The 26,191-nt window shown below is 57.6% G+C and overlaps 1 protein-coding gene across 1 annotated transcript in view; it reads left to right on the top strand.

Annotated features, from left to right (window-relative positions):
* The window catches only part of CACNA1I (calcium voltage-gated channel subunit alpha1 I), a 117,804-nt gene that overhangs the window by 68,204 nt on the left and 23,409 nt on the right, over positions 1-26,191 (top strand). Inside the window, exons 7-22 of the mRNA XM_038551567.1 lie at positions 2,564-2,879; positions 4,317-4,409; positions 7,696-8,008; positions 10,340-10,761; positions 17,285-17,436; positions 18,067-18,252; positions 18,502-18,619; positions 19,356-19,511; positions 19,978-20,071; positions 20,859-21,061; positions 21,826-22,296; positions 22,528-22,628; positions 23,351-23,474; positions 23,760-23,828; positions 24,384-24,568; positions 25,032-25,158. Of these exons, the coding sequence (XP_038407495.1) occupies positions 2,564-2,879; positions 4,317-4,409; positions 7,696-8,008; positions 10,340-10,761; positions 17,285-17,436; positions 18,067-18,252; positions 18,502-18,619; positions 19,356-19,511; positions 19,978-20,071; positions 20,859-21,061; positions 21,826-22,296; positions 22,528-22,628; positions 23,351-23,474; positions 23,760-23,828; positions 24,384-24,568; positions 25,032-25,158 (3,130 nt within the window). The remainder of the gene's footprint in view (positions 1-2,563; positions 2,880-4,316; positions 4,410-7,695; positions 8,009-10,339; positions 10,762-17,284; positions 17,437-18,066; positions 18,253-18,501; positions 18,620-19,355; positions 19,512-19,977; positions 20,072-20,858; positions 21,062-21,825; positions 22,297-22,527; positions 22,629-23,350; positions 23,475-23,759; positions 23,829-24,383; positions 24,569-25,031; positions 25,159-26,191) is intronic.

Genomic DNA, 26,191 nt, shown 5'->3' with positions numbered 1-26,191 from the left:
GTTACAGGTGATCTTAATATGCTGTAGGTGGTTATTGTTTATTTCTTTTTTTTAAAGTTTATTTATTTATTTTTTAGTAACTTCTACACCCAACGTGGGGCTTGAACTCACAATCCCGTAATTGAGAATCACATGCTCTTCTGATTAAGCCAGCCAGGTGCCCCTCTTTTATTTGTGTTATATGTTGCCAGTACTCATCCCAGGGGAGTGGCAATCCCTGGCCCGGTTTTGTAAATAAAGTTTTATCGGAACACAGCCATGCCCACTTGGTTACCTGTTTTCTATGATTATCTCACATTACAATGATGCAGATGAGCAATTGGCACAGAGACTATATGGTCTGCAAAAAATATTTTCTATCTGGCCCTTTACAGAGAAAGCTTGCCTACCTCTGCTTTCTATCAGTTCTTTTTTTTTTGAAATTTTATTTATTTATTCATGAGAGACACACACATAGGCAGAGACATAGGCAGAGAGAGAAGCAGGCTCCATGCAGGGAGCCTGATGTGGGACTCGATCCCAGGTCTCCAGGATCATGCCCTGGGCCAAAGGCAGGTGCTCAACCACTGAGCCACCCAGGCATCCCTATCAGTTTGTTCTTATCTTTGTACTTAGTATGCTCTCTTTTATCTCATAGAGATTTCACATTTGGGGTGCTTGGATGGCTTAGTTGGTTAAGTGTCTGACACTTGATTTTGGCTCAGATTATAATCTCAGGATTGTGAGATTGAGCCCCATGTCGGATTCCACGCTGGGCATGGAGCCTGCTTCAGATTCTCTCTCTCTCTCCCTCTGCCCTCCACCCCACCCTCTAAACAAGAAAAAGAAAAAAAATTTACATTTGTTTATAGTCAATCTTGACATTTTCCTTTGTAGAATTTGGATTTGGTGTATTTTATCCAGAACGCCTTATACATCTTGAGTTAACAAAAATATTCTCTGTTCTCTTATAATATTTTTATTGTAATGTTTGTTGCATTTATGATTTTTAATCCACCAGAAGTTTATTATTTTAAATTCTGTAATATATTTTACTTAACCTAATATATCCAAAAGATTATTATTATTTTTTCTTTTTTTAAGGATTTATTTATTTATTTTAGAGAGAGAGAGAGTGAGAGAGAGCACGCACAAGTGGGAGGGGCAGAGGGAGAGGGAGAGAGAATCACAAGCAGACTCTGTGCTGAGTGCAGAGTCTGACATGGGGCTTGATTTCATAACCCCGAGATCATGAACTGAGCCAAAACCAAGAGTCAAACACTTAATGGACTGTGCCACCCAAGTGCCCCCAAAGATTATTTTCAATGAGCAATCAATATCAATTGATAATCAATATTATCAATTGAATAGTTATAACCAATATTACAACTAATGAGGTAACTTACATTCTATTTTTCTTTTGATACCAACTCTTCAAGAAGTTTATTTTTGTATAGAGTGTGAGGTAGGGATCTAGCTTTATTATTTTCCAAACAGATAGCTATTATCTCAATGCCATTTATTGTGTAGTTCTTCCATTCTCTATGGATCTGAAAAGGTTTTTTTTTTTTAATATTTTATTTATTTATGACAGATACAGAGAGAGAGAGAGAGAGAGTCAGAGACACAGGCAGAGGGAGAAGCAGGCTCCATGCACCGGGAGCCCGATGTGGGATTCGATCCCGGGTCTCCAGGATCACGCCCTGGGCCAAAGGCAGGCGCCAAACCGCTGCGCCACCCAGGGATCCCAGGTTTTTTTATAATAGACTATGTTCCATTTTACGAATGGGTTTGCCTTCTGTGCCCTGTGGTGTTCCACGAATCTTTCTGCTCCTGTTGCAATATCGCACTCTAGTAATAATTGTAGTTGTATTTTACTCTCTTGTAGGGTTGGACTCCACTCATCTTTCTCCTTTTAAAAAATTGTCTTGACTGTTCTCCCATCCAGATAAATCCTAGAACCATCTGGCCAGGTTCCACAGACAGAAACACGTTGGGATTTTGATTGGATTGCATTGAATCATTCTTTAACCCCACAGGATGGGTAGGGCAGTGATTGTCATCTCTGTTTTGCAGATGAGGAAATTGAGGTCTGGAGAGAGGAAGTGAACAGTCCCAGGTCACCTAGATGGGAAGGGGTGGGGCAGGCAGAGGATCAACTCCTCATCTGTTGGATCAGTAAAATTCAGTGTTTGTTGATTAAACATGTACTCTGGGCTGACCAAGCAGTGTGTGGGAACCAGGGAGGCTGAGACCCCCCCATCCCTTGCCCTAGCAGAGCTTCAGCCTCCCAGGGAAGTTGGGTGCATATTCCCCAGGAGCCATATAGGGACCAAGGACTAGCCCTTAGGGAAGGCCCCTCAGAGGAGGGACCCTGGAACTGACCACAGTGAGTTGGTCAGCGGGAGATTTTTCGACCGCGGGGAAGGGTGTCCCCAGTGGGGGGACAACACAGACAAAGGCCCAAAGGCAATGACAGGACCTGTGGGACAGATTTGCCACACTGCATCGCCTCCCCCCCTCTGCTCCTCCTGGTGATAACCTCTCCCCTTCTCTTTGACCCACTGTCATCACCTGTGGACAGACAAGGGGATGTAGCCCTGCCCCCCTACTACCAGCCAGAGGAGGACGATGAGATGCCTTTCATCTGCTCCCTTTCGGGGGACAATGGCATCATGGGCTGCCACGAGATCCCCCCACTCAAGGAGCAGGGCCGCGAGTGCTGCCTGTCCAAGGATGATGTCTACGACTTCGGGGCAGGGCGCCAGGACCTCAATGCCAGCGGGCTGTGTGTCAACTGGAACCGCTACTACAACGTGTGCCGCACAGGCAGTGCCAACCCCCACAAGGGTGCCATCAACTTTGACAATATCGGTTACGCCTGGATCGTCATCTTCCAGGTGAGGCCACTCAGGCTTGGCGCCAGCGTGCGTGCCGGGGCCTGGGAGACCAGAGCTGGCTGGGTGAGGGGTGGAGTGAACAGCTTCTTCTGGCAGCTAGGGCTTTGTGCTAGGTGTTCCGCTGAAATCTGCCCAACTTGCCGGCACAGTGAGCGTTATCATGCCCCTGTGACAGGCAGAGCGCCTGAGGTTTGAAAGAAAGGAGGCAAGCTATTTGAGGATCACATGCTATTTAATGAAGAATCAGGATTTTAATCCAGGTCTGGGGGACCCCAAAGCTTGTGCTCTGTGGAATCTCAGGTTGCCTGGGGGCATATGGATCCCAGCAGGGAGGTCTGTTTATAGAGGAGAGAGCCCAGCCTCAGGCCTGGTCGGGGCCAGGGGCTTTCCTGGTGGCGGTGACCACTTGAGCAAAGGCCTGGGTGTAGGGAAGCCCCGGGGGTGTGCAGAGAGCACCAAGGAGCTGTTTGTTTGGGCAGGGTCTCTCGGATCGTGTTTTTGATCAGTCAGTAAGAAACATTTTATTCAGTGCCCATATTTATATACACTCACAAAGCACTGTTAACTTTACTGGGTGCAAAGGGCTTCATTGCCTTGCATGACCCCAGTGCTCTGCAGAGGACAGGGATGGGGTACATTGAGGGAACCAGGGCTGTGGGACCTACTGCTCGATGTCTCTGCACCTCAGTTTTTCACCTCTAATGCTGGGTAATAACAGCTTTCTCTTACCATGAGTGGCTGAGGAGAAGAAACTGGATGATGCGAGCGGAGCTGTCAGCCCAGTGTGGAATGAGGGCTAGAGGCCACCTTCCTGCTGCCCTCGGAAGGAAGGATGGGGCTGGGGCGGAGAGTGGTGGCTGAGAAGCCCCAAGGAGATGGGAAGGCCTTACCCCGGTGGCTCTGTGCTCTCTGCCCTGGGGGGCAGTGAGATCGTAGAATTCAGAGCTGCAAGGCGTGATGTGATGTGGTCACAGCCCAGCGGCTGCGTTCTGAGACCCTTGCCCCCCCCCCCACCCCAGGGTGGGTGGGCTGCCCAGGGGCTCCTGCTCCAGAAGCATGCAAGAGGGTGGTGCTGGGGAGAGCCTGCCACTGGTTGTGCCTAAGGCTGCTCTGCCTAGCACCTGCCTTGGTGTGGGAGACTGGTGGGCGGGGACTCTGGAGCAGGAAGGGCGGGCTGAAGTCTGGGTCCCTACCTTCCTGGCTGTGTGATGGTGGGCAAGTACTCTAACCTCTCTGAACTTCAGTGTCCTCACCTGTGTGCTGAGGGTGAGGCTGGCCCGCCCGTGGAGCCTTGCGGAGTAGGAGAGAGAATGCGGGTAAAGCAGCCTGGCACACGGCAGGGCCTCTGGCTGGGGCTGCACCTGCTGCCTGCCCTGCCTCAGGGTCCTGGCTTCCCTGTCTCAGGCTCACTCCTCCTCTGCTCTGTTGCGGCTACAGGTGATTACTCTGGAAGGCTGGGTGGAGATCATGTACTATGTGATGGATGCTCACTCCTTCTACAACTTCATCTATTTTATCCTGCTTATCATAGTAAGTGTCAGGGAAACTGGGGCTTTCTGGGCAAGCTCAAGGACCCAGGGACCAGGGAGAGGGTCGGGGGGCTCCTCAAGGAACCCCGCAGAGCCAGGAGAGCTGAGTGGGAGGGAGCAGGGGGGAGCAGTTTTTTTAGATTTTATTTTTATGTAATCTCGACACCCAGGGCGGGGCTTAAACTCACAACCCGGAAATCAGGAGTCTAGTGCTCCACTGAGCCAGCCAGGCTCCCCAGGAGGGGCAATTTTTAAATGCCTCCGAGCAGCGGGTGATTGAAGGGACTCGTCAGGGCAGCGGTGGGAAGCATCCATCACTTTCTATTGCTTTCATTTCTCATTTCTGGGCATTTAAGTCCATCTCGTCACTCCCGCTCGGGTTTCTCTGCCTCGTGGTCTCTGGGAATACGTTCTCCTGACCGCAGCCAGGTGCAGTCCCCAGGATGGAGGCTTCTCTAGGACCCCAGCTTGCTCCTCTTTTCCGGGAGTGGGAAGAGGAGATGCTCTGAGGCAGAAGTGGGGGGCTGCTTCCCCACGGGGCTCCCTGAAATTCTCGGAGGGATTCGCACCTCTCAGGCAGCTCTGCCTTGTGGGGGTGGCTTGGGGGTGCAGGCAGGGTTCATCTGCCTCACGGAGCGGGGCCCTTTCCCTGCCCAGGCAGCCCTTCCTGCCTTCCCCCACAGTCTGCCCAGAGCGAGCTCATCCACCTTGTCATGCCTGACTGCAGCTTCAGCCACAGCACAATCCCCCAAATGTCAAGGTGATTCACTCCTGGGACAGTCAGTGCTGGCTGGCTCCCTACTGCTGTGAGGCTGGGTTCTCTGGTGCCTCGGTGGTAGGAGAGGGCATGCTTGGCTCTCTGGGGCAGCACCCCGTTCCGAGCTGGTGGGACCTTGGCCTGGGGGGTTCAGGACAGGCTGGCAGGCGGTGACCTGGGACATACTCACTGTTAGCTTTGCTCTGATGGCCTTCCTGGGGAAGCTGGGGCCTTGGGCCCCTGAGGAGACACCCAGATGAAAGGAGAGGAGGTCCAGGCTTTGTTCAGCATTGCCATTCACCCACTGGTTTGTTCAGCTCCCCAGCACAGCCAGGGAAGCCTGCGCTGCATCGGGCCCTGAGCCAAGCGTGGAGAACTGAGCAGTGAGGTGGGCCCGCCTCTGCTCTCCAGGAGTCAGTTGGGGCGGGGCGGGGGGGCTACAGCTGGCAGTGACCCGACAGCACCTTAGGAGCTGTGACAGAGGCTGAGGGAGCCCAAAGGAATTCTCTGATCTAGCCAGGAGGAGGGATGTGGGAGTGGGAGGCTTCCTGGAGGAGGTGATACCAGAATTGAGCTTTTAAAGGGCTCAGGGCGGGCAGCTGCGGGGAGGGCCTTCTGGGCAGGGGCCGCTTGCAGAGACCTTGAAATGGACAGAATTCTGAGACAGTGGGCCTCAAATCACTGGGGTTGCTAGAGGAGCCTCGAACTTCAGAGCAGGGCTGGAGAATGTGATCTGCTCCTCCTGATAGAGTTGAGATGGGAATGTGGGGTTGGTAACTCCTAGGGTGACCCAAGGCAGGCCCCTTAGCCCCCCGGATCCACAATAAAGTGGGGAATAGTGATGGCACCAAGGCTGATGGGCTCTCAGGAGGATTCGACGAGACAGCCTAAGGCCTGCATGGCCCCTGGCACATAGGAAGTGCTCAATAAATGTGCCCTGCTACTGTTACTGCCGCTGTTATTGGGTCCTAGGTGGCCCCATCACAAGAGAAAGGGCACTGACAGGGGCTGAGGATGCTGAGTTTTTCCAGGCGCTGGAAAGGGTCCAGAGAGCAGAGCCTGAATGATCATGCTGTCATTTTGCCCTCACAGCCCTGGCCCTGCAGGGCCACCTGCCTATTCTGTTCCTCAGGTGAAGCCCCTGAGCCCCAGTGAGGTGAGAGTCCTCAGCCCCCAGAGTCAGGTCTCCAGTACCTCCCCTCCCCTGCACCCCTATAGGAAGAGCTTTAAGCTTGTCTTGCTTGAGCCTTCAGCTTTACAAGGAAATGGAGTTCCAGAAGGGCTGGGGGAGCTGCTGCCTGGGCTCTGGGGTAGCAGCCATGGAGGAGGCAGGCTGAGTGGAAGCCTGGCAGGGGTGAGCGCCCAGAGGGAAGGGTCTGTGACCTCTCCTTCCTGGTGACCCCTCACACAGGCCTGCGTGGAGCAGGGCCCCAGGAGATGCTTGGGGTAAGACATGACCAAGAGAGCCAAGGAGGGGCATCTTCTTACCTGGGGATTTTTCCAGAGTCTTCCAGCCAGGAATTGCCCTCTGCCTGATAACTGCAGAAGCCTAGCTCTCTATTTGTGGCATGGGGGACGGGGCAGGGTTGGGGGGATTGGGGGGGGGTGTGAATCCATGTCTGGGGCCTGGAGGAGGATGAAAAGCCACTCCCCTTGCTGGCAGGGCCTGCTGATCCCATTCAAAGGCTTGGCAAATGCCAGGAGAGGGGTCTGCCCTCTGGAAAGCAGGGCAGGAAGGGCTCTGCTCCCTGTGGTGGCCACTGGAACTGGGCCCCGAGTCCTGAGGTGGCAGGATTCCCAGTACTCACTGGGTAGCCTCTCCCACCTCCTCCCTCCAAGCACGGATACAGCCACACAAGGAAACACTTTCTGAAGAAAGCTTCTGTTGTGTCTGGATGCCCAACTGGATGCCCAAAGCCAAGCCAGAGAGAGGGCAGGGCTTGGGTGGAACTCAGGGCCTGGATGGCCTGAGCGGGGCTGAGCCTTCCTCCCCAGCCTCTGCACTGGTGAGGCCCTGGCCTGAGGGCCCAGGGGGAGAAGGCTTGGAAGCAGGTGCCGGTGGGGCCCGGGGAGCTGCCTGGGCCCCCGCCGTCCTGGGGCCCCGGCCTCCTGCCGGAGCAGGGCCTCAGCAATCTTTTCCTGTCCCTATCTGTGCCCCGTGCCTCTCCGTCTCTCTGGGCCCTCCACCCTCCACTCCTCTCTCTCCCTGCCTCCTCGTGCCCTCCGCTCCTGTACTCTCTGAGCCTGTGTCACTCCCTCTCCGTGTTTCTCCTGTTGTCTCTCTGCGTTCCTGGCTGTCTGCCTCCTGACTCTGTCCCGTCCCTCTTTGGTGTCTCGGATCTGTCCCTGCTTCTCCTCTGGTCTTCCTTTCTGCCTCTGTGTCCCTCTGCTTCTTGCCCCACCTCTGTCCCTCCGGCTCCATCTCTGTACCCCCCTCCCCCACCATTTCTCTTTCTCCTTCTCGTTTCGCTCCCCCCACCAATCTGTCCCCTCTGTTCCTGTCCCTGTCCTCTCCTCCCGTTGGTCACAGGTGGGCTCCTTCTTCATGATCAACCTGTGCCTCGTTGTCATAGCGACCCAGTTCTCGGAGACCAAGCAGCGGGAGCACCGGCTGATGCTGGAGCAGCGGCAGCGCTACCTGTCCTCCAGCACGGTGGCCAGCTACGCGGAGCCCGGCGACTGTTACGAGGAGATCTTCCAGTACATCTGCCACATCCTGCGCAAGGCCAGGCGCCGCGCCCTGGGTCTCTACCAGGCCCTGCAGAGCCGCCGACAGGCCTCGGCCCCGGGGGCACCCACCTCCACCAAACCCGGGCCCCACGCCAAGGAGCCCAGGCACTACAGTAAGTGGCCGCAACCCCTCCAGGGTGCCCCCCTCCGGCCTCGTGCGTGCCTGTCTCCTCCTTGTGGGCAGAGCCGTCCAGCAGGTGGGAACCCAGGTCTTCCCTCAGGGGCTCTAGTCACTGCCCTGGTTCCTTCCCTACTTTCCTGACCAACTGCCAGTGAGTGTCTGGCCTGGACTGGCCTCCGGCTGGGGGGACTCGACACCCCGGCCCCTACAGGAATTCCCTTCCCATCCCAGCGTGTGGTCTTGTGCACTCAGGCTCCACCCTGGGATTCACACTTGAGAGAAGTAAACGCATGTCCATCCCGTCTGGTATAATCCTAAAACGTCCCCCCACTCAGCCTGCCTGCCCCACCACCCACGTGGGCTCCTGCTGCCACCACATGCTTGCCAGCACACCAGAGCAGTGACCAACCACCGGCCACCTGGAATAAAGGGGCTGCGGCCCCCACTCTGCAAAGACATGATGTATCAGGGACACCTGTGCCATTTTGTGATCTTCTGTCTCCAGACACTCAGGCTCAGAAAGGGCTCTCTGTTCATTTTCTCATCTGTTCTAGGAAACAGTCCCGAGAAGGGGGCATGATCTCTTCGTAACATGATCCCGTTTTCAAATGGAAAAACTAAGGTCCAGAGAGATGAAGGGAGTCACTTAAGGTCACACAGTGTGTCAGTGACAAAAACAGTATCAGGGACGTCAGAGTTGGGTTTGCTGAGCCGCCTCCAGGGGGAAATGAAGGCTCAGCTCCCACCGGAGGAGCAGCCCTGGGTGATAGGCCCTGCCCCCAGCCACTGGGGCTGCAGGCAGCGGGGACTGTACCGCGGACAGCCGGGCCCCTCGGTGGGTCTCAGGCTCCTGCCCTGCGAAGTTGAGGCTGAGGCTCACGTGCAGTGGGAGTCAGCCACCCCCAGGCCCTGCTCCGGCAGCTCTCGCGTCCTGGGAATCTGAGATTCTTGGGAGGCGAGCCGGGGAACTGGTGCTCGGAGCTGCCGCCTACCCATCCTTGGGCGCCAGCCGTCCAGGCGTGGTCTTGGAGGAGGCTCCAGGTGGCCCGTGGGCTGGCCCAGCACGTGGACGGGGGAGCCGGGGTCTGGGCAAGGCTGGCTTGCAGCGTTCCTGGATGACGCAGGGCGGAGCTGCCTGCTGCTGCCCCCCACCCTGTCCAGGGAACCTGTGTGGAGGGAAGCCCAGGGGGCCATCTGGAGGGAGAACTTACCCCCCCCTCCCGCCCTGGGGACTGCATGCCTTCCTTCTTCCCTGGGAAACACATTTTAGGGAGCCCAACCCCATGAATGGGTCTGAGCTGGGCTTTGCTGAGATGGGACTGACCCCTGGGCTTCTGGCTGCCTCACCCCGGCTCAGCTCCAGGGGATGAATGAGTCCGAGGGCCTTCTCCTAGGCATTGGGAGATAATTGGAGGCAAGTCTGGAAAGGAATGTTAGGCATTACATATTTTTCTTTCCCTTTAATGTTTTTATTATTATAATTTTCTTGGCTCACACAAGCAAAACACGTTTATTCTAGTAAAATAAAGGCAAACATAAAGAAGAAACCAAACCACCCAGAAAGAATCTTCCTGACACCTCTTCGAAATGGTTCACAGATCACAGAACTCTGGTCCAAGACTGGCCCAAGCTTCTCAAACTCTCCCTGGGGCAGCAAAGGGGATGAAAGCTTCTGCCCCCCACTCCCTGCTGTCCCTCCTGTCAGCTCCCCCAGGAGCCAGCCCCAACTCTCAGCTTGTGAGGAGGGCACTCTCAGGGGGCTTCTAGAGCAAGGGTTTGCCCCTGCCCAGGGCTCTGGCCTCCCTCCCTCCCTGGGACACAAGGCCCACATACAGGTGGGAGAATTGGAGATGGAGAGGCCACCTTGGCTCCTTCTGGGGGAGACCATCCTCCCTACCAGCCTGGCTCTTTGAGAGGCTCTTCCTCCGCCATTGTCATCAGCAGGATCGTGGGAGGGCTGGGCCTTGGGCCAGGAAGTGATGGAGTAAGGGCAGATGACAGGCACGTGTGCCCCAGGCATGGCTCCAGGCACCCCGCATGCATCCACAGTAGATCCCTCCCCACAGCCCTGCGGGGAGCTGCTCCCAGTCCTGACTTTACACAGGGGCAGACAGAGCCCAGAGCCGTAAAGCCAATCCCCTGGGAACCACAGGCCACTGGGCCTCCTGGTGGGGCTGGCGAATCCCAGGCAGAGCCCGAGCCTAGGAGCCTGAAGCTCACACGGGGCTGGGTCTCAGGGTGAGGTGGGCAGGGACTGCCACCTCTGAGACCCCCGAGCCTGTGTAACCGGGGGCGTCACCCCTGCCTTGTGTTTGCTTTGCAGAGCTGTGCCCTCAACACAGTCCCCTGGACCCGACGCCCCACACGCTGGTGCAGCCCATCTCTGCCATGCTGGCCTCCGACCCTGCCAGCTGCCCCCGCTGCCAGCATGAGGAGAGTCGGCGGCCCTCGGGCCCGGGCAGCACTGACTCGGGCCAGGAGGGCTCGGGCTCTGGTGGCTCAGGTGGCGGCTCGGAGGAGGCCGATGGGGACGGGGCCCGGAGCAGCGAGGACGGGGCCTCCTCTGGGCTGGGGAAGGAGGACGAGGAGGAGAAGGCGGACGGGGCCACCCGGCTGTGTGGGGATGTGTGGCGGGAGACTCGAGCCAAGCTTCGAGGCATCGTGGACAGCAAATACTTCAACCGGGGCATCATGATGGCCATCCTGGTCAACACCGTCAGCATGGGCATCGAGCACCACGAGCAGGCCAGTGGGGGCCGGGCACGGGTGTGGAGGGGGAGGGCTGGGTGCCCAGGCCCAAGCTGGCCCATGCAGCCTGGGCTGTTGAACACTCAGTGTGTCCGTCTCCCACCTGCTGGGGACTAGGTCCCATTCATCCCTGGGCCCAGCCCAGGGGAGCGAGGAGCTCTGCGGTCTGCCCGTGGGTGAGCAAGTGGGCCAGGGAAGCCACACTAATCCTGGGGCTGCGGGGGTGCAGGTCCCACTCCTTTCTCCTGAGCAGCTCAGCCTGGACACAGGCACCCACAGCTCCTCCCTGTCAATCCCTGCCAGACCTCATTTCCAGTTGTCACTTGTCCCTTCTCCCCCAGACAGCCGGAGTGATCTTTCCCAAGGTGGGGCTCTCCCCTGCCCCAGCCTGCCCCAGCTCCCCATTGCCCTTGGCACAAAGTGCAGAGCTTTCTTCTGACAGCCAAGGCTTCTCTGTGGGCAGTGCCTTCAGTGGTGTGTCCTCATGTCCCCGAGGCCCTCCACACAGCACCGAGGCACTGAGAGTGGCCTCAGGGTTGCCCTGCAAAGACTGTCCCCTGTCTGCCTCCTCTGCCAACCCTGTAGTTTCTTCTGTCCTCAGCGCTGGGCATGTAGATGCAGAGTGGGTGTTGGCTGAGTTGAATGGTGTGTCCCAGGCCCCCTGGGCCATCCATAGAGGTACTGCTAGGGCTTTGGGGGTGAGAGGAGTTCAGAGACAGAGTCCCAAGGGGATAGACACGTGGGTGAGGTGGCAGCACAGGGAGGGTGCTACTTATAGGGACACAGGATGGAGGGCCACAGGGGGTTAGCACACACATCCCTAGTACACAGGTCATAGCCTGGGCTGCCAGCCTACATGACAAGTCCAGTCCTGGCTCTAATTGAAGCAACACTGTTTTCTGGGTCCCCCAGCCCCTTGACCTGTACCCCAGCCCTGTGAGGGCACCCCATTTGGCCCCTAGTAACCCTGAAGCCTAGGGAGGGTGTCCCACAGCCAGTGAGGGGTCAGATCTGCACCCACATCTCTCTGTGGCAAGACTGACCCCCCTGTAGGGTTTAGAACGTGGCCCCCCCTTTGCATCCCTGCCGCTGTCTCTCGGCACCCGTCCCTGCACCCTGCGGTGGGCCACACTCTCATTTCCCTCTTCATTAGCTTGCCAAGCGCTGGCTCCATTCAATTTACTTAAATGCAGCCCCTGGGGCTGCGGTGACACTCTGTTCGGAGCTGCTGGTTTGCCAGCCATTCTGGCTTAATTAAAAAGGTCTCTGGGGAGGCCTGGGGGGGAGGGCTCTCTGCAGGGTAAAGCTGGGGAGACAGGTAGCCCAGGACCCCCTTGCCCAGGGTTCAGACTTCGGGCCTTTCCTAGCCATGCCAGTGGTCCTGGAGGGGGGCCCATAGGGGAAGCAGGTGATGTTGGGGTGCTGGCTCTGATTTCTGAGTGGGTGGCACCAAGGGGGCTTGTCACAGTGCTGCTGCAGTAGAGACTGGGCACCTTTCCTGCCAGGGCTTGTGGGAACCAGCTGGCGAGAGCCAATTTTCTAACACTCAGGAGTTTCGAAAGCCTGTTTTTAAACAGTTGGTAGCTTGAAATTGGCTGTGGTGGGAGTATTTACACCATGGAAATTGGCGTACGCTGCAGATCAGGACTATTTTTCGGAGGCCTGTTTGTCGGGGTTCTCGGGGTCCCAGCCTCTCCCCCTGCCCTGCAGCCTGGCCTCCACTCCACACGCCTCTACCGCTCCTGCATGGGCTCCTTCCCTGGTTCTGCGATGGGCGTGCAGGGGGCCTTGGCCTCCCTCAGCCAGCACCTCCATCTGTGAAAGGGGCACCCACACCCTGGGACCCCCAGACCCTTGTCACAGAGTGGCTGGGTGGGTTAATTAGGAAGCCTGGAACATAGTGGGTGCTCACTAGTTTGCAACTCTATGAATCTTCTGTTTGAGCCTCACATCACCACCCTAGGACTGAGTTTACCCTCTGCTGTCTGGAGCCTCGAAAAATTAATTAATTAAAGAAAAAGTGAGGAGGAGGGAAAATTTTTAAAAATGTTCTTTTTAAAGCAGCCCCGAGTGGCAGCCATTGTTCTGTAGAGCTCCGTGCAGGGCCTGCTGTGGGCCTGCTGGCATGTTTGCGCCACTCCCCTCGGCTCCCAGACGTGGCTTGGCGGGGAAAGGATCCACCCCCGGGTTTATTCTGAGCAGCCCTGTCTGAGGTGGTGCCTGCAGAGGGAGGTGGCCCAGGGAGAGTGGGGGAAGAACAGGAGAGGAAGATGGGTGAACATGCACAGCCCCTTTTCTGCAGGGGTGGTGACCATAGAGGGGAGGCATTGTAGGGGCCTGGCAGGGAGCCTGGCATGGCCCTGGGGGTTAGATGGTGCTGAAGTCTGCTCCTCTGAGTAGCCCCAGGGAGGAGGGGAGGCCCAGGATGGTCTGTGACTGAGGCTATGCGACAAGCAGGTGGGTGGGGTTGGCTTGGGGAGGGTACAGATTCCTTCATCATCACCTGCTGTCATGTGTTAGCACAGTTCTTTCCCTTGTGATCCCTATGGCAGCCCAATGGAGCAGGCAAGGCGAGTGTCTTAAAGCCACTGAGGAGGTGGGGAGACAGGCTTGCTCCAGTGACACGGTGAGCAATTGTCCGAGCAGGGCTCCAGGATGCTGAGGTGGAGGTTCCACAAAGCCGACAGGAGGCAGTGGAGAGGCCTGGGTGGGGAGGCATTGCTCCATTGCAGCCTTTCCATCTCTCTACACTCCCCTGTCTGGGCGCACAACTCCTCCCAAGCTGGGCAAGGCTGCTCTCAGCCCCAGCCTGTCCTGGAAATGGAGGATGGTCACCGGGTAGGATGACAAGAAACAGAGTTGGGCTGAATGGGCAGCAGGGCAGGGCTGCAGGTAGCCTCCTAGGGCAGGCTGGGGCATGTCCACAGGCCCCTGCTCCCAGGGGACTGCATTCAAGGCCTCCAGATCAGTGATTGGCTCAAAGCAACTTTATTTTCCCTTCTGCAGCCAGTCTGGGATGACTCTGGGAAGAGGAGGATGGACTAGTGTAGTGCCCAACATTCCAGCTCTGGGGGGCTTAGCGGGGAGAGCCAACTTGGGCTGCAGTCCCAGAAGGCTTCCCAGAGGCAGTGGCACTGGAGATGGATCCTGAAGGGTGACTAGGAGTTCCTCAGTGAGACAGAGGAGGGACAGGTACAGTGCCCAGGAGCAATCCCCCAAAGGAATGAGCCCTCAGGGAGGATGTGCACAGAGGGCAGAAGGTAGCCCAGGAGGCTGGGGGTGCTGTCCTTCCACAAAGTGTCTTAAGGCAGGCTTTGTCCTCAAGGCAGCAGGGGGCCACAGAACTCTTGCAAGCAGGGCAGAGACAGGTCTGGATTGACCTGGAGCCTCAAGCTGAAGCTGTCAGGGGAGTGGAACAGGCCAGAGGGAGTATTCTTCTGATTCAGATTGAGATCTGATTCCACCACTGCCGGGCCTTGGCCTTGGGCGGTCATTTCCCTCTGAGCCTCAGTGTCCACATCTATAAAATGGGGATGCCATAGGGTGACGTTTGAGGTCTAAATAAGATAATTCATGGAAAGTGCTTGGCACTGACTGATGCAGGGGAGACACTTAACACCAGCTGCCTTCATTGCCATGGGGTAGTCCCAGGCTCCAGAGCTTCCCGCCCACAGCTGGGGACCCCTGCCCGGTGGGAACCTCATATCCCTGCAGAAATGGCCAGAGGCTGGGCAGCCTGGTGCCACCATGCCTGGCGGGCCAGGAGGAGCGGGCCTCTGTCTCCCTCCACTTGGGCCTCCGGATGGCAGCCCCTCCCTACCCGCCCTCCACCCTCCTGCCTCTAGTGGTTTTCTGCCCCTTGTCACCCCCTCTTCCACTGGGTGGGTCTCTGCAGCCTCTGCCTGGTGGTCTGTCTGCCTGCTGCCTCTCACGTTCCTGGCTCCCTCATGCACTCCCACAAGGTCATGATCTTGGTCCTTCCTTACATTTTCACATGTTTATCTTCCTCTGTCTCATCTCTCCACACCCCACCTTTGCCTCTCATTCCCCGCGCCCATATTTGTCTGTCTGTCTGTCCATCTCCCTCATGGCCTCCCTGTGCATCTTCACATACCCTCCCACCTCAGTCTCACGGTACAGAATAGTCCATGTTCTCCTGTCTCCCGCTCGCTGTCTCTCTCTCCCAGAAAATTGCTTGCAGGAGTGATGGATGGTCCATTAGAGAAAGATTAACAGGTGTGCGCTCGACTAGAGAAACAGCTGCTGGGAGTGGGGGGGCACCGGGGGCCAGCGGGTGACCTTTCCAGAGAGCGGTGGCTCCGCATCAGTTGCGGGCGGGAGCGTTGTGTGGCCCAGAGCGGGTGATCGTCATTAAGGACTGTCAGCGGCCACGTTTTCCATCTCTGCTGTCATCATTTTGGCGGGCTGGGAAATTGGTGGCTCCGAGCTGCATCTGGGCCCTGCCTCAGCCGGGGTTGCAGGGCCCCGGCCGCTCCCCACCAAGGGCCCCTCTCAGGGTCCCACTGCTCTTTCGGCCCATTTTGTGAGTCAAATGTGATTACGATGGAAATGGGGCCTCCTCCTTTTATCTGGGATTGAGAGGAGCTGGCAGTTTTATTAGGTTTCCCAGGCACTGGTCGGAAGTGGGCGGTTGGATTATTATTATGTTCCGCCCTCTTTTCCTTTTAACCCAAATGGAATCACACTCAGGCCCCTGCGGTGCCCTGTCACCTGGTGGAGGGGCTGGGGTGGGGGTGAGGGTGCCGATGGCTGGCATCTCTCCCCCCTCTCCACTCTTGCTCTGGCTGGTCCCTCTGCCTAGACACCTTCTCTTCTCCTCCCTGTCGCTGGGCTCCCCCTCTCAGCTTTGAGGTCTCTGCTGAGATGTCACTTCCTCCAGGCAGCTGCTCCTGACTGAAGGATCGCTGTTCCTTAAAGCACCCTCAACTTTTCTCTGTGTTTAGCACGAAGTGACTGTTGGTCAGCTTGGGTGTTGGGCTTTGCCAGCAGAGCCCGCGCTTCCTGGGGACAGGGGCAATGTCCTGATGCTTTCACCACTGGCTGCCCTGGGTACACACGCCCAGCCCGTGGTGGACACTCCGCAGGCCGTGGAGTGTGTGAACCGTGGGAACGGAGGGAGGTGCGGATGGATGAGTTCTGGTGGGCTTTCCATGTGTCGCTGCAGAGCAGTTAGGGGTCTGATTCTGTGGCTCTGTGGCATCCTGGCCGGGTGGCTCAGAGCAAGGCAGCTCACTTCTCTGAGCCTCAGGGTCCTTATATGTGAAACAGAGACTCCAGCAGCAGCCTCGCAGATGGTGGGAGGTGTCGGCAATTGTGGGGTGTCGAGCTCAGCACGGGCATGTGGTCAGGCCTTCCCTTCTCCGTGACTCGGGTGGGAGCAACCTGGCTCGGTGGTGGGCAGAAACCAGACACCTCACAGTCCCCGAGGGCTCACAGAGGAGAGGGGCTGGAGCCCTCCCTGTATGGTGCTCAGTGGAGAGGTCCGGAATGAATATCATCTTATTGCACCTCCTTGTTTTATGAATGAAGACACTGCTGTGGGTAAGGGGTGGCCCTGGAACCCTGTCTCCTAGTCATGGCCCATAATGTGGCCTGTTTTATATACCAGTGTCGCTCAGATGGTTCCATTTGTAGAGGTGTCACCTGCTGGCTAAAAACCAGGAGGTAATCAGTTCTGGGGTCAGAGCGTGGCTGTCTGGCCAGAGGTACCAGTCTCTGTCTGACCAGCTGGTGACTTTAACCCTTGACTGCTCTGGGCTCTAGTGTCTTCCACTGAGAAGTGTGTGAAGGAAGTCCCATTGATCACAGTGATCTCCAGCCACCCACAGTCCTGAGACAACCATTGCTGGGGAATGGGAGCGTGGGGAGGGCTCAGTAGGGGGGTCTGCATAGCCAGGGGTTAAGGGGAGAAGCCTTGGGCCAGGCTGCCTGAGTGCAGATCCTGGCTCTGCCCCTTCCCTGCTCCACAGCCGAAGGCAGGGAGCTGGCCTTCCCTGAACCTGCTTCCTCATCTGCAAAATGGGCTCTTGTGTGGGATTAAGGGACATGATGCTTGTAAAGTTCAGAGAACAGGTCCTGCATGTGGTAAGTGCAGGGGAAAACAGGAGGTTTCCCGCAACGACTAGCCTGTTTTCTTGCCTTGCTCTGCATCTAGCCATCTGACCGTAAGTCAGCTTCTCACACTGTATCCTGATCTGTAAAGTGGGTGTCACGATAGCTCCCTCAGTGCGCAGTACCAGCATCATTTCCAACTGTGTGGAAGGTCAGCCTGGTGGGTCCCACCAGCTCAGTGGACAGCAGAGATGCAGCAGAGCTGTATGGTTCTCGTGGGCTGTTGTGTTCCAGCAAGGACTCTGACTGCCAGGTCACGCAGCCAGGGTGACAGAGCCAGGCCTCCCTGCCTCCCTGGGGGGCCTGGAGCCCATGGGCATCCAAAGAGGATCCACGGATGTGCTCTGGTCTGACAGGGTCCCTGTCCCCTGTCCCAATGCCTCCATAGCCCGAGGAGCTGACCAACATCCTGGAGATCTGCAACGTGGTCTTCACCAGCATGTTCGCCCTAGAGATGCTCCTGAAGCTGGCTGCCTTCGGACTCTTTGACTACCTGCGCAACCCTTACAACATTTTTGACAGCATCATCGTTATCATCAGGTGCTGCCTCTGCCCCCAGCAGGCTGCGGGCCCAGAAACTGAGTGGGGCAGGAGGGGAATCTAATGCACTGACCCCGGCAGTAAACAATGTGTGTAAGAGCACAAAGGAATTCAATTATATCCAAACACAGTTACCAAATATTTAAAAATTTGTCATTCGGTACTATACTGGCTTCTAGATTAATGCATTAAATAGCAAGATGTAACAGCAGGTCTTGTGACTACCATCACTCCAAAGAAAGGATGGGTATAAATAATATTTGGAAATATGTACATCGACGGTTATAGAAACACATTCGCAATTTTGACTGGTCAAAAAGTCATAGGGACTGCTAATTCTCTGTGGCTTGTTTGCGTTCCTAACCAAAAAAAATTTAAATCTCAAAAAGAGGTCAGTGGGTAGACCCTCCTGAATTTAAGCCATAGACTTCTTGTGTGGGGGGGTGCCCGTGGACTCACAGCATGCCCTGCAGCAGCAATGCCCCGTGAAACATGTTATTCATGGGATGAATGAATGAATGAAGCCCTCCGTCTCTCCATCGTCCCTGACCCCCCTTTGCTCCTCTCCTCCCCGCCCTCTGCTGAACCCTCCTGCCTCTCTCCTCCCTGCCCCCACTTGCCCCCTCCCAGCATCTGGGAGATCGTGGGGCAGGCGGACGGCGGCCTGTCGGTGCTGCGGACCTTCCGGCTGCTGCGGGTGCTGAAGCTGGTGCGCTTCATGCCCGCGCTGCGGCGCCAGCTGGTGGTGCTCATGAAGACCATGGACAACGTGGCCACCTTCTGCATGCTGCTCATGCTCTTCATTTTCATCTTCAGGTGAGCCCTGCTCACCCTGGGGACCACATGTGTGAGGGGGCCTGGGGGCGCATGGCTGGTCCAGCTTCCCCAGGCAACACCCTGGATGTGGGTGTGAATCCCCGATGGCTCCGGGCGAGTACTGCCCTCTGAGCCTCAGGGTTCGTTTCTGTAAAATGGAACCAGGTTGGCCCCTGCCACCTTCCTGGGTGGTTCTGAGGATGAAACAAAGCAGGCAGGCCCCTTGAGCCACCTCCATTCCTCCCTCAGCATCCTTGGGATGCACATCTTTGGCTGCAAATTCAGCCTCCGTACGGACACAGGAGACACTGTCCCCGACAGGAAGAACTTTGACTCCCTGCTGTGGGCCATCGTCACAGTGTTCCAGGTGAGCGACAGCACATGTTCATGTGTGTCAGGAGAAGGGGTTTCTCCCAGGACCGCTGCTTGGATTGCCTTTCAGAGGTGGCCCCTTGGGGAATCCAGAGAAGAGGGATGGCCTGCCAGGGAGGGGAGGCCCCTCCACTCCAGCCTCCAGCAGTCAGGTCCGGGTACAGGGTCAGGCTGGCATTGCACTTGCTCTGGGAGCTGGAGTGACCGCATGGTGCCCATCCCTGCCCCTCCACTCCCACCCCAAGACTTGGGCACCTTGGGATTCTCCTCTGAGACTATTTATTCACATATAACCTAGACTTGGTTGAATGAGTGTGCACGCCAAGGGCTGTCACACGGTGCGGGGGGTGGGGGGCAGAAGGAGGAAGGGTGGGCTCGAGGAAGGGTGGGGGCGAGGGGAGGGACAAGCAGAAAGTGTGTGGAGAGGTTGGGGCTGAGGGAACAGCCAGGAAGGAGCACCCAACGGTGCAGAGAGAGTCAGAGCAGGAGTGTGGGTTGTGCCCGGGCCGGGACCAGCAGGCAGAGCCATGTGTGTGAGCGAGGGGCGGAGGCTGTGCCAGGTGGGTCAGTGTAGTACAAGGTCCCTGGGTGTCCCCAAACATGTGTAAGGAGATGCTATAGGTGTGCATGGGCCGCAGCATGCCTGTAGCTCTGCCACTCAGTGGATTCCATCTGCCCTTGGGCCAGATGGAATACTCCAGGATTGAACTCTGTTCCCCCTTCCCTCACAGATTCTCACCCAGGAGGACTGGAACGTTGTCCTCTACAATGGCATGGCCTCCACCTCCCCCTGGGCCTCCCTCTATTTTGTCGCCCTCATGACCTTCGGCAACTACGTGCTCTTCAACCTCTTGGTGGCCATCCTGGTGGAAGGCTTCCAGGCAGAGGTGACTGCAGCCCAGGCAGAGGAAGCACCCCCGTGGGGCCTGTACCAGACTGGGGGAGGGGACTGAGTGGAGGAGGATTTCAACTCAAACATCTAGCAGGTCACAAGTTCCCAAGGAAGGGTTGCCAATTAGGTGGTGAGCTTCCTATCGCAGGAAGCATGCAAATAAAGACTGCATCTCCAATCCCTGCCTCTCCCCCAGGAGTGTAGGACTAGATCTCTCCATTTCTGAAACTGTAAAGCCCCTAAGATCTAGATCCTGCATCCTCCATTCTCTGAGGCTTAGGGGATCCTTGCAGTCAGGCAGATGTGGGTTTATGGCCAAGGTCCTCGTTAGCTTCTCGCTTTCCTTTTCTGAGCCTCAGTTTCCCTACCTGTAAAATGGGGGTGAAACACCCATTAAACAATTCGGGAGGGAGGGAAGGGCTGAGCCAACCTGCATTCCAACAAGAGGAGTGGTCTCCCAGGGTGACGCCAATCGCTCCTACTCGGACGAGGACCAGAGCTCATCCAACATGGAAGATTTTGACAAGCTTCAGGAGGGCCTGGATGGCAGTGGAGGTAAAGAGGTCCCTACCGTCATCAGGGCCAGGACCCTTCCCCAGAGATCCAGGTGGGCAGAGGGCACAGTACCGGGCTTCCCCTCGAGCCCAGGCTCCGTGACTGCTAACTCTCTGTGGTTGGTTTACAATGGAAGGAAACGGGCAAAGGCCCCAAAGAGGTCAGTGACTTTCCAGCCCTCTGAATTCTAGCCACAGAGGGAGCTGCAGTTCACACCCCTCCGACTGTGTGGCCTGTTGGGAAGAGTCTCGGACCTCAGGACACCTGGGTTCTGGTCCTGTTGGCACCATGCGGCAGCTTTGGAACAGGTCTGCCCTGCCCAGGGCCAGTGTCCACCTTGGTAACTGGGCCGGACCATCTTTGCCTTGCTTTCTGAAGTGGGCCCAGGAGAGAGGTTCCCATGCTGGGTGAAGCTAGGGGCTGGCCCTGAACGCAGCAGGCAGGGGTTCCACTCATCCAAAGAGAAAGCTGATGTGATGAGCTCTGAGTAATGATGTACAGGATTGTGGGGTCACCGTACTATACACCTGAAACTAATACACGCTTGTATGTTAACTAAACTGAACTAAAGTAAAGAATTTAATTAAAAAAAAAAATAGGCAAGCTGAGAGCTCTCCAGGAAGGGTGGAGAGGCATGTGACATGGGGTCTAATGGGAAGGTGGAGGAAGACCTATTTCTCCCCAGAAAGACTATTTCTATTCCCATCCTTGTTTCTTTGTCTTATGAATTCTTTTGCTCTAGTTGTTTTTGTTTGCCCCTCCTTCTGTCTCCATCTCACCCCTCCAGATCCCAAGCTCTGCCCAATCCCCATGACCCCCAATGGGCACCTGGACCCCAATCTCCCGCTGGGTGGACATCTGGGCCCTGCCGGAGCTGCAGCACCTGCCCCCCGCCTCTCGCTGCAGCCGGACCCCGTCCTGGTGGCCCTGGGCTCCCGCAAGAGCAGTGTCATGTCACTGGGCAGGATGAGCTATGACCAGCGCTCCCTGGTGAGTCCTTGTGGGGTGCTCTGGATGGGTGCTTCCTGCTGGGATGTATGCTGAGGGCCCCTGGAGAGAAGTGCCTGTCAGTTCCAGCCTCAGACTGATACCCAGGTTTGGGGGACCAGACTCTCCAGCTAGTACCGGGCAGGGACCATGTCTGTTATACTCCTGGGTTCCCAGTGCCAGAGTAGGACCTGGCAACAAAGAATGAATGAGTGTATGTATGTGTAGTGCAAGTAAGTCTGGTATGGAGAATTAAAAAATGTTTTTTTAAAATTTATCTCTATGAGAGAGAGAGCACATGGGCCAGTGAAATCACAAGCAGGGGGAGGGGCAGAGGGAGAAGCAGACTCCCTCTTGAGCAGGAGCCCAAGGTGGAGCTTGGAGAATTGGGTTTTTATCTTGGCCACAAAGCATAGGGTAAAGAGCCGTACTTTGGGGTCAGGCATACCAGAGCTCAAATCTGGCCTCTGCCACTTTCAAGCTGTGTGATCACGAGCAAGTGACAGTCCTCTCAACCGTTTTTGCTTACCTGTAAAATGGGAAGAGCACCCTAACCTGCTGCAGCTTCCGCAAGGGAAGTGAGGCGGCAGGAGGAGATGTAAGCACACCCTAGAGGCCGTGCATGGAGGAGAGCTGGGCGGGGAGAGGAGCCCTGGAGCCCAGCCTCCTGTGCACCCCCCAGGCAGGCGGGTGGCCGTGCAGCGGGTGTGCAGGCTAGGCTGCCTCCGTCACAGCAGCGGGCTGCGTGTGCGGTGGCTTCCTTCCAGTCCAGCTCCCGGAGCTCCTACTACGGACCGTGGGGCCGCAGCGGGGCCTGGGCCAGCCGCCGCTCCAGCTGGAACAGCCTCAAGCACAAGCCGCTGTCGGCCGAGCACGAGTCCCTGCTGTCGGCGGAGCGCGGTGGCGGCCCCCGGGCCTGCGAGGGCGCCAGGGACGAGGGGCCGCCGCGGGCCGCGCCGCCGCATGCTCCGCACGCCCACCACGTGCACCACGGCCCCCACGCGGCGCACCGGCACCGCCACCACCGCCGGACGCTGTCCCTCGACACCAGAGACTCCATGGACCTGGCCGAGCTGGTGCCCGCCGTGGGCGCCCACCCCCGGGCGGCCTGGAGGGCGGTGGGCCCGGCCCCCGGGCACGAGGACTGCAATGGCAGGATGCCCAGCATCGCCAAGGACGTCTTTACCAAGATGGATGACCGTCGGGATCGCGGGGAGGACGAGGAGGAGATCGACTACGTGAGTGGGGGCGGGGCCCGGGGCGGGGCTGGCACCACCAGCCCAGGCCGACTTCCCCCCACCCCTCGCAGCGAAGCCCCCCTCCCCCGCCAGCCCTGGGTGAGGGTTCTGGTCTCGCCGGAGAGTTCGCAGGTCGTCCAGTGACCCCAGTCTGGTATAGGGCTGGGGTGGGCGGCGATGGGCAGCCCTGCGCAGCGCTGACCCCGCCGCACCCCATCCTCACCCTGCCAGACCCTGTGCTTCCGCGTCCGCAAGATGATCGACGTCTACAAGCCTGACTGGTGCGAGGTCCGCGAGGACTGGTCTGTCTACCTCTTCTCCCCCGAGAACAGGTGGGCAAGGCCGGGCTTGGTGTGAGGTTAGAGCAGGGGGTTAGAGCAGGGGGTTGGCATGTCTGGGAGGGAGAGATTCCTGCCAAGCCAGGCAAGACTATTGGTGGCGGGTCTGCAGGGGAGGGGGAGGATCTAGGTGTTCACTGGCGGGCCCTTGCTGGGCCCTTCCCTTCTCTAGTCTAGGCCATTCCTGTGCTGGCGCCAGGTTGGACAAATCCTCCAGTAGCTTGGGTGCTCACAACTGGAGGGGGCTTCAGTAGGCCTCCTGGAGGAGGAGGTCTTTGTACTGGGTTTGGGAGGCAGATGGCATTCCAATAGGTGAGGCAGGGTTGTGAAGAGGTGGAGACTGGTCCAGGTAGTGGGAGCAACCTGAGGGAAGGCCCCGGGGGCAGAAGCTGAGGGTATTGGGCAGTGTGTCTGAGTGGCTGGAGGTTAGGGCTCAGAGATTATCTGAACCAGTGTTTGGAAGTCCTTGAGTGCCAGGGCAAGGTCGATGCCCTTTATCCTGTGGTGCCAGTTTCTGCCGTGTGCTCAGGGGAGGCAGCTCCAAGTGGGCACCCCAAGCAGATACGAAGCCACCACCTGTAGTGTGGCCAGAGAAGAGAGATGTCAGCTCCTTTAGGCCATCCTAGTCTCCATATGTGCCTGGGCCCTGTGCCTTTTTCTTGGCCAGGGAACAGGGCAAACTGACACTCAGGTGGTGCCCTGCCCACCCCACGCAGGTTCCGAGTCCTGTGTCAGACCATCATTGCCCACAAGCTCTTCGACTATGTGGTCCTGGCCTTCATCTTTCTCAACTGCATCACCATCGCCCTGGAGAGGCCCCAGATCGAGGCTGGCAGCACTGTGAGTGGCTGCAGCCTTTGGGCAGGACAAGGGATGGGGCAGCAGGCAGGCCACCAGGGCCTGCACTGGGACATTTGTGCCGGGCTCCGGGGTTGAGAGAGCTCCGCCAGGTTCAACACCAAGCATCACGGAGGGAGGTGGGGTAGGAGCTTGCTTCTGGAAAGGGGGATGCCACCTGAGACTGTGCAGTAGCAGCAGGGTGCTCCTTGGCTGAAGGCAAGAGGCTGACCAGGTGGCAGGGCAGCTCTGGGAGCCCCTGGACCCATGGTAGCTCTCTTTTTTCAGGAACGCATCTTCCTCACTGTGTCGAACTACATCTTCACAGCCATCTTTGTAGGCGAGATGACGCTGAAGGTAGCTCCAGGCTTCACCTGGGACCCTCTCCTAACCCCCGCTTGGGGCTCCTGGCTCTGGGCCAGCCTCTCCAAAAGTCTGTCACTCACCTGCCCATCAGCCACATTCCACAGGAGCCGGGAGGCCCACTCAGGTCCCAGCCCCCAGATTGGGCAGGAGGGACCCAGAGGGTGTCAGCCATGTCCTCACCCTCCAGGAGCTCACGTCCCTCGAGAAAGGCTAATGCAAGGAAACATTTACAGTGTAATGGAAGCACCTGCTGGAGGTGTTGGGGGCCAGGGGAAGCATTCCTTCCCGGGTGCTTCCCAGAGTCCTTGGCTTTGAGTTGGGCTTGCCAGACGTGGGGGGAGCAGGGAACGGTGAGGCCTGCTGGGCCTGTGTTTCTGGAGGCAGTGGGGCACGTGTCCCCTGCCAGACCACCCAGCCCTCTGCCCGGCTGCTCCCCACCAGCCCCTCCTTGCCTTGCCCCGCCCCCTCGCTGAGGCTGCCCCCCACACTGCCCCGCCCCCGATCGCCAGGTGCGCGGCTGACTCCGCCCATCGCCCCCGCCCCCAGGTGGTCTCGCTGGGCCTGTACTTCGGGGAGCAGGCCTACCTGCGCAGTAGCTGGAATGTGCTGGACGGCTTCCTCGTCTTCGTGTCCATCATCGACATCGTGGTTTCCGTGGCCTCAGCGGGGGGAGCCAAGATCCTAGGGGTCCTTCGGGTCCTGCGGCTCCTGCGCACCCTACGCCCCCTGCGGTGAGGACTCCTCCCCTTCAGATGGGGGGACTCTCTGTTCAGTCTAGTGAAGCTCCCAGGGTCTAGTGGACCCCTCACTCCGGCTCTCCTTGCGCACTCAGTCCTCTGATAGCACATGTTAGATTAGTGGGGATAGGAACCAGGCTGTTGATGCTGCTTCTGGAGGAGGAGCCTGGAGATCCTGTGGGGAGAGGGGGTGCTGGAAAGGTGAGGCTGAAGGTGGTCCCCAGGACTCTACCCACTTTCTGTGTGGCCTTGGCTGACTCACTGCCATCTCTGGCTCTCTGTCTTTAGATGATGGTGTGGTGTGGACCCCAAGGGAACAAGATTAGGGCATAGGGCACTGCTGTGCATGTGGATCTGGGGTCTGGGGTTCTCTGCCCTGGTGACTCTAGGCAAAGTGGGTGCTATCTCCAGACATGGCTGTGGGCTCACGGTGCCTCTGGCCCCTGTCTGCCTCCAGTGTCATCAGCCGAGCTCCTGGTCTGAAGCTGGTGGTGGAGACACTTATCTCTTCCCTCAAGCCCATTGGCAACATCGTCCTCATCTGCTGTGCCTTCTTCATCATCTTCGGCATTCTGGGTGTGCAGGTGAGGGATGCTCAGGCTGGGCAGGCACTGGGGTGAGTTTCGTAGTCAGGGAAGAGGCTCCACATTTCTTTTCAACCTGGGGGCTCAGGTGACCCTGGCAGAGCATGCATGTCCCTGCCTGTGGTGAGCTCCAAGTCCAGGGAGAGGGGGACACAGACTTAATGTCTGAGCACAAAGAAGGCTGGGTAATTGGAATCCCAGGGGTCCAAACTACACAGAAATGCAGGGCAGGGCTGGGGGCAAGAGGAAAGGCATCCTGAAGGACGTGAGTGGCCTTGGCACTGGCCTTGAAAGAGAAGCAATTCCACAGGTCGTGGTGGGTGGAAGGTGTTTCAGGGGAGGGTGGGCACAGGTGTGGAGGTGAGCTCAGGAGCTACGTCTGGCATAGAGCCATCAGCCAGATAGTGGGCTGGGCCAAGGTGGGAAAGGCCTGGAATGGCAGCTAAGAAGCTGGGGCCGGTTTCTCTGGAGTGGGGACAATGGAGAGTCTCTGACATAGACAGGGCCTTGAGCTAACTTGGAGTTTGGCTTGGAGCCCAGGAGTAGGATGGGGCCTGAGGGCTCCTGGGAGGAGAAGTGAGGCAGATCATAAAAGTGTGTGACGGGGGGATGGCCAGAATGACCCGGGCCCTCTGGGGTCTGAGCTGGTATGGAGACCTTCCTCTTTCTTGTCTAAGTCCTGAGCTGAGGCCCCCCAGGCTCCTCACCTGGTCCTGTGTTTGAGGCTGGAGCTGCAGAGGAGTTCTGGGCACAGGTGTTCTTTGGGGCTCCTGAGAGATCCATAACAGCCACGTGGGCAGGAGGGGCTTGGTGCGGACTCCATGTGGACAGTGGCCCTGCCCCTTCCAGGCAGAGTGCTTGGGCCCCTGGAGAGGGTCCCTTTACTTCTCTCTCTCACCCTTGGGGTTAGGTAGGCAACTTTGTCCTGCGGAGTCCCCACCCACATCCCCAGGACTGAGGTCTGAGGAAGAGCCCAGAAATCAGAGCAGCATGTGAACCTTGACTCTGGCCTTTCCTAAAACTCACATGACTT

Source organism: Canis lupus, chromosome 10 (genome assembly GCF_011100685.1).
Source record: "Canis lupus familiaris isolate Mischka breed German Shepherd chromosome 10, alternate assembly UU_Cfam_GSD_1.0, whole genome shotgun sequence".
Taxonomy (NCBI): domain Eukaryota; kingdom Metazoa; phylum Chordata; class Mammalia; order Carnivora; family Canidae; genus Canis; species Canis lupus.
Note: the sequence above shows the minus strand (reverse complement) of the source record. Positions and strands in the feature narration are given on the sequence as shown.